The sequence below is a fragment of the Bacillus rossius genome, chromosome 2 (genome assembly GCF_032445375.1).
Source record: "Bacillus rossius redtenbacheri isolate Brsri chromosome 2, Brsri_v3, whole genome shotgun sequence".
NCBI classification, from domain to species: Eukaryota; Metazoa; Arthropoda; class Insecta; order Phasmatodea; family Bacillidae; genus Bacillus; species Bacillus rossius.
In genome coordinates this window covers 63672796-63686349 of record NC_086331.1, presented here as the reverse complement: position 1 = coordinate 63686349, position 13554 = coordinate 63672796, and the positions used below count along the sequence as shown (strand labels likewise).

Sequence of the window (13554 nt, the reverse complement as noted above, 5' to 3'; positions counted from 1 at the left end):
GCAAAGGATGATGCAACTGGCCCCAGAATGGCGCCAGCGCATATATAAGCCTGGACGCCAGCCTCCACAGGTGGTTCGGTGAAGGGAAGTGCGACGGTGGTGAAGGAGTTGGCAAAGGAAAGTGCGACGGCGGCGACAGAGTAGCTCGGCGAGTTGGAGTGAGCTCCTCGGCGGAGAGGTGTGACGGCGGTGATGGAGTGCGACGAGAGTTCAGCGGCGGAGGTCCACAAGGAGTGCTGCGGCGAGAGTTGCGCGAGGGGTGCGCCCCAGTGAGGTGTGCGGTGTGTAAGGACTTGAGATACTGAGTGCGAGTAATTGATAAGTAGGCATTTTAAGTAAGATTATTTATAAGTGTTGTAAATATTAGCAGTCAATAAAACTGTGCAATAAAAAAAATAATTGGGCTATCCCTATACGAACCCAGTTCTTCCCACTCAACGATTATTAAAATCGTAACAATAATATTGTTACAAACGTTAGCAAGGCCACGCCACACGCAGGTGCAGAGCTAGCTGGGCTGGCAGCTGCTGTAACATGAGATGTGCCGTGCGCACCTGGGTCGCCGCTTTATCTCCCTCCAGACCTCCGCTCCCCCCCGCGCAGCACTGTTAGTTTGACATCCGAACCTGCCAGCTGCGGAGTTACGCAAGCCGCCGACGCGTGTTTTCGAGAGATTTCTGCCGTCGGGACGGCTCACGATGACGCGACTGGCCCCGGCCGCTCTCGTAAGTTCTGGAATATCGCCGGGGCATATATATATGCCCAAGGACGTCAGGGCAGAGAGTCAGTTCAGAGTGTTCAGTCGGGAGTTCTCCCGCGGTGGAGTTTCCGGGCGATAGTGCCGCGGGTGCGGCAGAGTGGCGAAGTCCTTGGACGAAGGTTCCAGGGCAGGGAGTGAGTGAGTTCAGTGGAGTCGGGAGTTTTCCCGCAGCGAAGTTTCCGGGCTATAGAGTCGCGGGCGCGGCGGAGTCCCGAGTGAAGTTCCGAGCGAGGCGTCGAGTGGGATCTCGGTGAAGGGTGTGACAGCGGCGGCGGAGTGCGGTGACGGAGTCCCGCGGCGGAGACCCATGAGGGGTGCTGCGGCGAGAGTTGCGCCAGAGGTCGAGGCCAGCGAGGTGTGCGGAACGAGTGACTGGGGAATTGACATTTCTTTAAGTGTAATTAATTATTTGCCAATTTAGAAGATTATTTGTAAGTGACAAGTAGTGGTAATAAATAAAACTGTGTGTGTGATAAAAATCTTTAATTGGGCTATCCTTTATGAACCCGTGGTAAATCGTAACAATATAGACAGGCTCCAACAAGACATTCCTTCCACATCTCAGAAAATTGATTCGGATGATAACGAAGACGATGACGTACTTGAAATCGCCGACGAATAAACCAAACCACTTCAAGCAATGGAGACAGTGGACCTACTTTTAACCTTCTTTGAGCAGGAAGATTTTAATTACCACCATATTATAACTTTAAGGAATATGAAAACAGAAATAAGAACGGTTGTAAAAAGGAAAAACGTTTTGACTACTTTACTAAAATATAACTAGTACATACTTATGTACATATTTATGGAATTGTTTGTTGTTTCAGGGCAATTTATTCGTTAAATTTAATGTACCTATGCATGTGAAACTGTAAATATAATTAATATTTTTCAATGAAACTGTGTCTTTTTCTTTTGTAATTTTATTCACACATATTTTTAAAAATTAGTAATTACTGTATAATTGTATAAATAACTTATGAAGTTTTGCTGTACTGTATAACCTAAATACATTTGAATTCTATTATCTGTGATTTTTGCTTACATGCTGACCTTCCTCCCCAATTAACTCGGTTAATCAAGGATCTACTGTAATTTATACTCATGTTTCTTCTACTATGCATAAGCAATTAAGGTATTTTGTTTGTGTTTAAATATTAATTAATCAATAATTTAGGTTAGGTTTTACATAGCGCTAAATGTAGTTTTATTATTATTACTCTATTTTGTTGGATCAGTTAAAATTAATATGTGTATTAATTAAATTTTTACAATTTTAAAGCATATTCTGGTTAGTGAGGCTGAACCATTTAAAAGGTTTAAAGAGAAAGGAAGAGACAGACGAGACACGAACGCAACATCCTGTTGCCAGCAAGTTATTTTTTATGCCTCAAGTTAATGTGTTGTTGGGAAAACCCAACACGTAGGTGCATAACTGCACAGCAACAGACCATAAGGTTCACTAGGCGCTGTCTCACCAGTCAAAAAGGATGAAGCATGCAGTGGTGTGATGTGTTTCTCCAGGCTTTCAGAGAACAATTTTATTCCTCCAATATTATTCCCTATATGATTATGTACCTAGTTCTGTATTGTGATTTGCCAGTTGACCCACCCATGGGGTTGCTTCCCTTTGTTTTCACCTTTGAAAGGGAAGACAACTTTGTTTTTAAATTAGTTGTCACTCGATTGTTGCTGCGTGTGGTGGTGTCATCTGAAACTCGCCGAAGTATCATGTGAAATGTGTGGCGGGATAATTTAACGCCTGCTGGTCGGGGCCAGGCAGAATTTTAATCTTTTAATTATCTTCATTTGGACTGTTTGTAACTAGAAATTCAACCCCAAGCGTAGCGTTGCCCCAGTGCAGGGCCAAGAGCACAATTATTCCTCAAAATAGTTGATTTAGTGACCACAAATGAAAAAAAATAGTGACTTATTTAGTGAATTTCACTCGTACTCACAGACATTTATATTACAACACAAAAACAAAATTAGTACATGTTATTTCAAAGTATGCACCAATTATGAATATACTGGCCCTAAATTTTAAAAATAATTACAAATAGCAAAATAAAACCAAATTTACTTTGGCATAAAAGAAGATGTACTCAAATATTGAAAATTTGAAACATTTACGACAGATAAGTGATGTACAGGGCTGTATTAAGTTCATGGAGAAATACAATTTCGTTAAGAAGTTTTATACTTTCACTTTGTTCACACAGTAAAATATGTACAATGGGGCTGTGAAAATTCATCACTTAAATTAAATATTTGTAAGGAGCTTGTTTGTTTTCTTGTAGAGTTCATTTTGTAAACTAGACACTCTCTTTGAAAGCAGTTGTTCTTCATTTTTGACCAACTGTGCTCCTTCGTACATCGCCTGTGCCAGGCTTACTTCCTGAACATCAACAGGAGTCTTAGACAAAGCTTTTTTTAGCCTATTATTGGCCTCTTCGTGCATTTTTTCCCAAGTATCCTTTTTCAGTTTATGAAATTTGTTGGCTTCATCCAGTTTTTTCTTCAATTCTTCAACATTTAGCTTCATTCTTTTCACTTCTTTTCTGGATTCTTCTTCTGCTTCTCTTTTCTTCCTCTCATCTTCAACCTTAATCCTCTCAGAGTCTTCTTTTCTTTTCTTCTCCTCAAGGTAAAGCTTGTAGCTCTTATGGGCATTAACAGCAGAATTAATAAGTTGCTTGGTGATGGGAACCTTCACAGGATTATTTCCATACACTCTAAGACCATCAATGGTGTTTAACCTGGCATTGAGAGTTCTTTCACTCATTGATGCTCGATCTTCAGTCAGAATTTTTGAAGAAAGGGAAAACCCACTTTCAACATCAGCACTGCCATGAGAAATGCTTAAGACTCATTTTCACAACTTTCTGCATAGTAGGATAATTTTCAGCACCGCCAGCATTCTTCAACTGAAAGATACTTCTCCAAAAATGGTCGATTCTCTGCCCTGGACTGAAGTTCATCATTTCACTTTCACTTTTCAACAATCTCCATTCGTCTAAAAGGAGGTCAACATTAATATCCCCTGGTAAAACTCTTGCTATTTCTGCTATGGACTGCAAACTCTTTGGCTTTAAAACCTGCTCAGGCTGGAAACAGCCGAAGTGTTTCAACATTTTGTGGAACTTACCGACCAAATAATTTCTAGCTGTTGCATAGTGTTTCTGTACACTGAATTTAAACTCCAATCTGTCTCTTTCATTTACGCTACTAAGTGCTTCCTCCACAGTGTGTCCACACTGAATGTCAGTAGCATTTTGGAGATTTTCTTTATCAAACATATTGTTTGAAATATCTTTCCCACTAGCAAGTTCTCCCTTGCACACACGACCCATAAACTTGCTTACCAGTGTGTGCAATTCAGTTTGCAGTGCATGTATTAAGGGTTCTTCTTTTTGGAAAATTGTGCAGAAGGTGCTAAAGATTTCTGAGCTAGAAATAACAAACAGAATTTCAGCTCTCATTGTGCTTTTCTTTAAAAAGCTGCAAATTTTCTTGCACTGTGCTGAATTAAATGATGCATTTGTTTTTTGCAAGGGAAGAAACTTGGTTAAATAGTCAAGCAAAGCTGGCCACTGTTCAAGGAGATGACTTGCTGCTTCTCTGAGTGTAACCCATCTGGTTTGAGAGTGTTTAATGAATGAATGCTCTGGAACCTTAACTTTTTTCTGAGACTTCACATAATCTTCTTTTCGTGATGGCCAACCATGGAAGAAATAATACACAGATATTACCAACTCAGAAACATCTGTTCCAAAAACTTCTAATCCTTTCAAGAATGCATTATGAACATGATGAAGATTGCACGTTCCTACATCAAGGAGACTTTTTCCTCTTGCTGCAATAACTTCTTCATTTAGCAATGTGAAAACCTTCTGATTCACTTTAGGACCATCACTGCCAACAGTCACAACATTCTTAAGACTCAATGATCTTTTATTAAGCACTGAAAGAATTGATGTGGCTAAAAAATCAGCAGAAGCCTTTCCTATAAAAATTGTCTCTAGATGATGAATTACTACTTCATTACGAATGTCAGACCAATATCTAATATTTATCTGCAGTTCCTTCTTACCTTTGCTGTTGGTAGTTTCATCATATTGAATAGAAAAATAAGTTTTCTTTGCCTCTTGTAGCATGCCATCTTTAAAGTATGGGCCAAGTGCTTCTGTAACTAAATATGAGAACTTTTTCGGGGAAAGGGAGAAACCTTGTGGCACTAATGCTGGAAACATAGCAGAGAATACCTCACCAATATCTTGGCATGATTGGGCAGACAAATTTTTAGCCACTACTGTCATCGCCCAAATTATTTCTGCTTTAGTGGCAGTTTCTATGGGGTTACAAAATCGTAGAATGTTATTTTGACAAACTGTGGAACACTCCAATGAAGAGACTTGTGCCAGCTCCACTTGTGATGAATTACATTCGTTTAGTGTTGCATGACTGCTAGATGATGGCAAACCTAAGGGTGTTAAAGCTCGTGATGGGTCCCAGGTGTTTTCCTCTGACTTACCGTCTTTAACTCCAGTAGTAACACATAGTCGTTCACAAACATAACTATTTTTCCTGTCAAAAACAAGACGACACTGTGAGGCATTTAGTTTTAATTTTACGTTGTTAATATGCTTCTTTCCTGTTTAGTGTTGTGTGACAGACTGAAACCCTTTGCCAACATTAACGGAAACACAGCATACATACAATACAATAAAGTTCATCATCTTTAATCCATTTTTGTGCCCATTTGGAAATCTTGTGCCCTATAGTATCAGTTTTTTCCAACCACTCTGCTCGAAAATGACACTTCCCCATTTTCAATCAATTTGTACCAAAACTATTACCATGTAAAATTAATTAAAACCAAAAAAACAAAAAAACAAAAGAAACACCATATCGATTTTGCCATTAAATATTTTAGTAAGTTTTATTAATGTGGTCGTTGCAAACGGAAAATTTAAATTATTATAATAAACAATAGTGAAAATGCAAAAATGCCACAAACTGTTAGAAAAGTTACTGAAACACGTACCTCAATTCTGTTTCACACCGAACATAACCACGACACTGTAACGAAGTTACCGCACATTATGCACTAATATGTTATATGTCACCGTGATCCCGCACGTTTTCATCTAAATGTAGTTCCTAACAAGTGGTTTTGCGCTCGCCTGTAAACACGAACACTTTCGTAGTACACAAATTTGATCGCAAAAATACGCCTCACTATCGTTTATTGTGTTGTTATTTACAACCGAAAACCCGAAAGCCGAAGCCGAGACAAGTGACATATGCTATCGATTACAGAAGCGATACGATCACAATACGATAATCAAATCGCTGTTACACTGGCGCCTGGCATTGCCGCTGCACAGCAAAGTGACGTCGGCATGCAGAACGGTAATATGGCTGGCGTTTTTAATGCACAGTGTGTACCGATCATTACGACATTTCTGGTAGTACCAAAAACTACGTTTACATGTTGTAAAACGGAGCGAGAAAAGGTAGTCGATGTAAAAGTAAAGAAAATAGTGACTTTTAATAAAAAAATGTACCTTAGTGACTTTGCAAAAAAAAAAAAGTAACTTTTAGTGACTCGCTCCGAGCCCTGCCCAGTGTGACCGCGATTGCTCCTCGGGACATATTTCCAAGTTAATTACGTCACTTAAATATTTAAGTGAAAGGATATCAGTTAATATTTTTATCGAGCAACGGAATCAGTGAAAAAATTAAATCAGCTGTAACGGAAATTGTAATGGTATGTAAGTTGTGAACTACCATTCTTTCTATTTGCAACAAAGAATAAAACAAAATACTGCTTGAAAAATACTTTTGTTTTGAAAACAACCAAATACAAACTATTATCTTAAAGGAATATTTCATCCTCAGTGTTGGCAAAAAGACGAACTTAAAAAAAAATTCAAAGTCATTGTATATAAACACGGTAAACTGTTACTTCTCTTAAGTCTCGTCAATACTATTTGTGTGCCAGCCTTAACCCTCTGAACGCCTATGTGGAGCCAGGTTTGCCATTTTTGAATTCCTGTTCCAATCCTTTGTTGAGTCTGGTACCCGACTACATGAGACCAAACAAATACAAATAGAGTTGTCCCTTGATAATCAGACACTTTTTAATCCGACGCGCCACCAGCAGTCTTCCCAACTGTTTGTTGTGGAAACAATACAAGCCTGCAGCGACATAAAACTCCCCCCCCCTCCCAACCGCACTGTACACTTCTTTCGCGGGGAAAAATCAGTAAGTGCACAGTTGTAGTGTAGTTCGGACGTTCAGTATTACTACTGCTGACTGTATTTACTGTTTGCTTTGTGCGTGTAGTGACAGTGTAATGGCAAGCACAAGTGTGAAACGTAAACATAAAACATTCAATTTATCTGAAAAATGGGAAATTATTATATGAATAGACCGTGGAGAAACTCCGAGTGCAATATCTAAAGTGTATGACATCGGACAACCTACTGTCTACGATATTGTGAAAAATAGGGAAAAAATTGAAAAATTCATGAAGTCTGCTGAAGATGAACCCATGAACAGAAAAACTCTTAGGACTAGCGAGTTACCCGAGGTCAAAGACGGTCTTTTTATTTGGTTCAAACAGCAATGGAACCGGAATGCACCTATTTCAGGAGACATTTTGAAACAAAAAGCCCAGTTTTTTTTACCAAGAAATAACAAAGAAAACTGACTTTCGCACTAGTCACGGGTGGTTTGAAAACTTCAAGAAACGTCATGGTATAAGATTTATGCAGATGAGTGGCAAAAAAGTGTCTGCTAACGAGTCTGAAATCCAGGAATTCATCGGAAAGTTGGACGCAAAAATCAATGAACTTGGCCTAGTTCCTGAACAAATTTATAACGCCAATGAAACCGGCTTAAATTGGCGTCAGCTACCAACAAAAATATTTGTTACTGAAGAGGGAAAAAAAGTTTCTGGGAGAAAATTACAAAAAGATCACCCTGATGGTATGTGCAAATGCGTCAGGAACTCATAAGTTAAAACTGCTTGTTGTTGGTAAATCAAAAAACCCACGTGCGTTGAAAAATGTAAAGGTCGAATCTCTACCAGTAACCTACATGACTCAAAGCCGAGCATGGGTCACCAAAGAAGTTTTTCATGATTGGTACACTAACAGCTTTGTCCCACAAGTTAAGCAAGATTTAAAAAGTAAGAAGTTACCAGTGAAAGCCCTTCTGTTGCTTGACAACGCACCCGGACACCCTGACAAGGACGAATTAAAAGTTAAAACTGCCAATGGGTACATTGAGGTAATGTACTTACGAAAAAACACGATCGTTTTGATCCAGCCAATGGACCAAAACGTCATAAAGACTCTCAGGGCACATTACAAAAAGTGCCTTTTAATGGATGTTGTCAGTCTACCTAATGATGACATTGCAACAATTTTGAAATCCTTCAACATTAAGGATGCAATTTTGAAAGCCGCATTTGCTTGGCAGTAACTAAAAAGAACAACCCTGATAAAATCTTTGAAATATATTTGGCCTAATAACCCACATCTTGCAACATGCAACTCTGCATCCAATGATTCTGAATCTATTTTGGATGCTGCACTTGAAATTTGTAACGAAGTGGAACTTGTGCCAGCATCAATTGAAGAGTTCAAGACATGGATTATTGAAGACAACCTGGCTACTGATGTGACAGACGCAGAAATAATCCAGGAAGTCACGAAAGTAGATGATGAAGTGATCGAAGAGGCAGTGCCCGAGAAAAATTTCACTATCAGCTGTGATGAAGCGTTATCGGCAACCACAACTTTGCTTCGTTGGTGCAAGGAGAGAGAATTATATTTTTCAAACATTTTGATGTTAAAAGGGATTCAAGAACAAGCAATGACAGACTGCCTGCGTAAGAAGCAGAAGAAAATCACAGACTTTTTTAATGTGTTAATATGTAGTATGTACTTTTTTTTACATATGTACTGTACATTTTACTTTACTTTCTTTCCGTATTTCTTTTAAAAACTTATATATACCATCATTTCGCAGCCTAGTTTGAATAAATTACATGTACTTATACTGTTTGGTATTTTTTGTTAACTTCATTGTGTTCAAAAGCATTGAGAAATAAACATCTTTGATAATCCGACATTTTCGGTAATCCGACACGCCCCTGGTCCCTTACCTGTCGGATTATCAAGGGACAACTGTAAATGTTTCTTTTTAATTTTGAACTGTCGCAAATAGTCAGTTTATTGCGCAATTATTTCCGCTACTGTTTTGCAAATAGTAGTGACATAAATTTGAATACTTGTTGCGTGTTTATATTGCTGAATAATGTTAATGTTTTTGATTATGGGGTCCTGTTAAAATATCCAAACTGGGTATTTATATCGCACACATGAACTAACCTAACCTCAATAATGAATGTTGGCGTCGAATTGAATATGAATAATAAACCATCGGTATTTGAAAATTTGAATTTTCGCACACACCTTACAACATAGGTTTGAATGTAAAATTAATAGTTACTTAAAAAAAAAAAGGGGGTTGCCTGTAAAGTCGGTTTACGGACTATAATTTTACGTGATAACGTCATAAGAAAACATAGATGAAAAATTGCATACTTTTTAATTTTCAAATATTATTTACAGTTTTTGCAAATTTAATTTAAATAATTTGTTTAAATATAGTCACGAACAAATAGTTAAAAAGCCAGCCTTAACCTGTTAAATATTATTGAAGATTTTCTCGCACTGTGGTTGGCCGGTTCTTGCATACTCGGCTCAGGCGGAACGTGACAATTTTTCGTGCGTGCATCCGGCGTTCATCGAATTATAAGATGTTATCACGTCAAAAAAAACTGCATGAAATGCAGGAAAATGTCAACAGCTAACATAAATACAAGATTTTCCAGTAGTTTTTTCTTTAATGAAAATTACCACTTTAGTAAATTACAAGTGTGATTAAATGTAAATATTTAGTTTTAGGCATCATCACTAAGTACAGAATCATGCAACATGCATATGCAGAAGAGCAAATTTTTTAATGTTTTACTTTGAATATCCAGTTTTGGTCATACAAATCATGTATTATTTTTTAATCACTTTGCCTACCTTGATTATTCCCTGTTGTGACACGAGTCAATGAAGTATTGTGTGCAGCTCTCTCTTCACTGGCCAATGGCACTGCTGGGATTAAAGGTTGCCGCCCAAGCCATCCTTCCCCAACAAGCTGACCTCTTAGTGGGGGGCGCAGTGCATCACTTGAAGTACCACTGCTGAACACATCTATTGGAGGCCCCAATTTCGCCAGAGTGTCAATTGAATCACCTGAAAAGGAAAATAAATCTGCACAAACAATATGGGAAATGAAGTAAAAGATAAGCTCTAGAAACTAGTAAATTTATACAACATACTAAGCAAATAAGAAACAGTGTGCTGCTGCATTCAGCATACTCACTTACTCCACAGAGATGTTACTGACACTTTAGATTCACAAACAATTAATGGTATCAGTAAAATTGTTTTTTGATGGGTTAAATAATTAACACCAGCAGCAGTTGAATTTACAATTAGGTATGCAATTGTCATATTTAATGTTGCTGTATCAGCTTGTCTCTTTATCCTATAATTATGGCAATATATATAAAATATATACACTAGAACTCCAATTATCTGTACTCCAGTTATCCCGACCGCCAATCAACCGGATTGCTTTGAGAAAAACACTTAATTTTACTAAACCAACAAGTTATATAGTTTCGTTATTAATTGTTACTGTACGGTCAGTTATGCGTGATTTGTTGGGCTCTTCTTACAGTGACTGTACTGTAGCAGCTACTGCATACGCAGACGATGAGTCATCAATCAAGTGAGCACGGTTTGTTTTGTCAGTGCCAGCTGCCAGTCAGTCAGTTTGTGTCCTTCACCCAGACTAGTTTGTTGCTATTCATTCCATCTTCCGTGTACGTTATTGTTTTGTGCCAGTGTTTTATTTTTCTGTGCATTATGTCATCTAAAAGAAAATATGTTGTGTTATAGTTGGCAGACAAAATAAAAATTCTTGAACAAATGGATAAATTTAAAGTGAGTACAGTAAATTCCCTTTATAAAGTACTTTAGGGGACCAAAAATATGATACTACTTTATAGAGGAGTACTTTATAGAGGAGTTACCCTAAACCAAAAAAATGTCGCTACCCGCACATGTATACAGTTTTTTTTTCATTTTCTAATTAAAACGTATGTATGTGGTCTTACACGCCTTGTTTTTATCAATAATGTGATTTACTTACTTAAAAAAATAAAGTAATGCAAAATATTAGTAAAACATAGTTAATATAATTTAAATACATAGGTAACCTTAAATATACATACATAGTAGGCTTACCTCTTTTTGCAGTGGAAGTAATAGCCATTCATACAGTGCATCAGAGATGTTTTTAAATGTTCATTTCATAGGCCCTACAATACAGTATTATTTCCATATCTTCCATATTTTCTCCACTTTGAAAACATTAATTACAAAAATTTGGGCACTGACATAAGTTACCGGTAAATAAAACTAACAAAATAATTATGTACTAATAATAAAAACTACGTTAAACTTTACAATGTACACTTAGTTAGACCTACAATGTTTGCATGAAATTCAGAATGGTAGATTGGACTTTTCGCTGTGAAATATCTTTCATTACCACACACTCAACTTTCCTGAAAAGTTCCATGTTTGCTTCTGGCACTTCAGATGTCAAAGACATTCTGTGGAGAACATCCAGAGCATTGGTTGCCTCTTGCTTTGTAGGACGTTTTATCTCCTGTTCCGCATCATCCTCCAGCAGGTCTTCAGTACTACCAGCAGGAGCAGAAATGTCGTCGTTGTGTTCTTGGCAAGTCTCCAGAGCTGTGTCTACTTCAACATAGTCAGCAAATGTTGCTTCTTGCACCTGCAGATTTACTGTGACTTTAGACCATTCAAGTATATCTTCTTCTTGGCACTGGACATCAGCTTCCAGAGATGCATCTGTAGAGTTGTCAGTGCTGAAACCTGCCCTCTTGAAGCATTTTGCAATTGAAACAGGAGGGATTTTGTCCCACACCAAACAAAGTCTTTCCATGGAATTTAAAATGTTCCACTTCAATTTTGAAACATCTTTCTGGTGTTCCATCTGCCAACATAGAAACTGCACTAGTTGCCTCCTGTACAAGCGTTTTACTTGAGAAATTACACCCTGGTCTAAAGGCTGTAATTTGCTTGTGCAGTTAGGTGGAAAAAAAACTATCTTTACATTCTGTAACTCGACACCAACTTTGTGTGCACTGCAAGAGTCCAGAAACAACAAAATCTTCCTGTTGTATGCTCCCATTCTGGCATCCAACATTTGTAACCACTCCTTAAACAACACAGCAGTCATCCATGAATTTTTATTGTTTTTATAGGTGCAAGGTGTTTTTTTAATGTTCTTAAAACATCTAGGTTTTGCATATTTACCAATAACTAAAAGCTTCAATTTTTCAGAGCCATCAGAGTTAGTGCAGAAAAGTACAGTGTATCTTTCCTTACTGCGTTTCCCTCCATGGCAGGTTTCACCTTTGTGGCTTAAAGTACTGTCTGGCAAGAGATTATAAAAAAAAGCCAGCTTCGTCGGCATTGAAAATGTCCTTATCAGCATAACCTGCTGTGAGAGAATGTAAATTCGTTTTCCAATTTTCTGTCACTGTGGTATCAACTGTTGCTTCTTCGCCACATATTTTAAGTGTACTTAGATTCCACCTTGCTTTAAATCGAGTAAGCCACCCACTTGAGGCTTGGAAATTATCCATTCCAAGCCTTAATGCCTCCATGCGTGCTTTCTCTTGCAGTATTGTGCCAGAAATTGGTATATTATTGGATCGTGCCTGAACAACCCAATAAAAAAGATTTTTGTCGAGGTCACTATCCACACATTTACTGTACCGTTGCCTCTTGTGGTGCAATTTTGCTGCATTCTCTTCTATCTTAGCTCTGTCTTTGATTATTGTAGACAGAGTTGTGGGCGCGATATTAAATTGTTTTGCCACATCACACTTCTTCTTGCAGTTGTCAACTGCTTTTAGAATCTCGAGTTTTGTTGCAATACTAATACCGACACGTTTTTTAGTACCGGTACTCATAGTGTGACCTACAAATCTTTAGTTGCGGCGGAAAGTTTCACTTGCCATTTTATCTAGTATATATTTAACAAAACTAACAATATATAATAGAAAGCGCAAGTTCTTTCAATGTGCAAGTGGAATTTAATTACAATTTCAGGGTATATTCCGTTTATACGTTATTACCGTTTAGGTTACGTTACGTCGCGAACAAAACACTGTTTAGATTAGCTACAAGATGCAGCATAGCCAACCTCGAGACGCTCGGTCACAGGCTGCAGTGTAGCCAGTAGGTACGAGTAATAAAACACGTCATCGCTGCCGTAACCATTTGCTTATTCAACAACGATAATATGCATAATATAGTACATTCAACAATATTTAAAATTTGGCCCCGTGTCTTCGTTTGATGTTGATAAATTTGGTTTGGCAGTCAGTTAACACGTAAATACGTAAGTTGAGTAATGTTTCGCGCTAAAATGAAATTTAGCCGCGCGCTGTTTCCTGCACTGACGATATTGTTTTTTTTAGCCATGTTCATCAATAAACACGCTTGTAAAGCAATGTAAGCAACGTAATATGGCGTATAGCGAAGTAAAACGAGTGAATGCAATTATTCTACGTAGAAATACTACATAGAGAAATATTACATAAACTTTTTTT

The 13554-nt window shown here is 37.9% G+C and overlaps 1 protein-coding gene across 4 annotated transcripts in view; it reads right to left on the bottom strand.

Annotated features, from left to right (window-relative positions):
* The window catches only part of LOC134529327 (protein son of sevenless), a 386073-nt gene that overhangs the window by 68454 nt on the left and 304065 nt on the right, over positions 1-13554 (bottom strand). For all 4 annotated transcript variants that reach the window (XR_010074532.1, XM_063363274.1, XM_063363275.1 and 1 more), the window contains exon 23: positions 9875-10090. Coding sequence is in view for 3 of the 4 variants with exons in the window: in XM_063363274.1 (XP_063219344.1) it covers positions 9875-10090 (216 nt within the window). In the remaining variant the exon portion in view is untranslated. The remainder of the gene's footprint in view (positions 1-9874; positions 10091-13554) is intronic.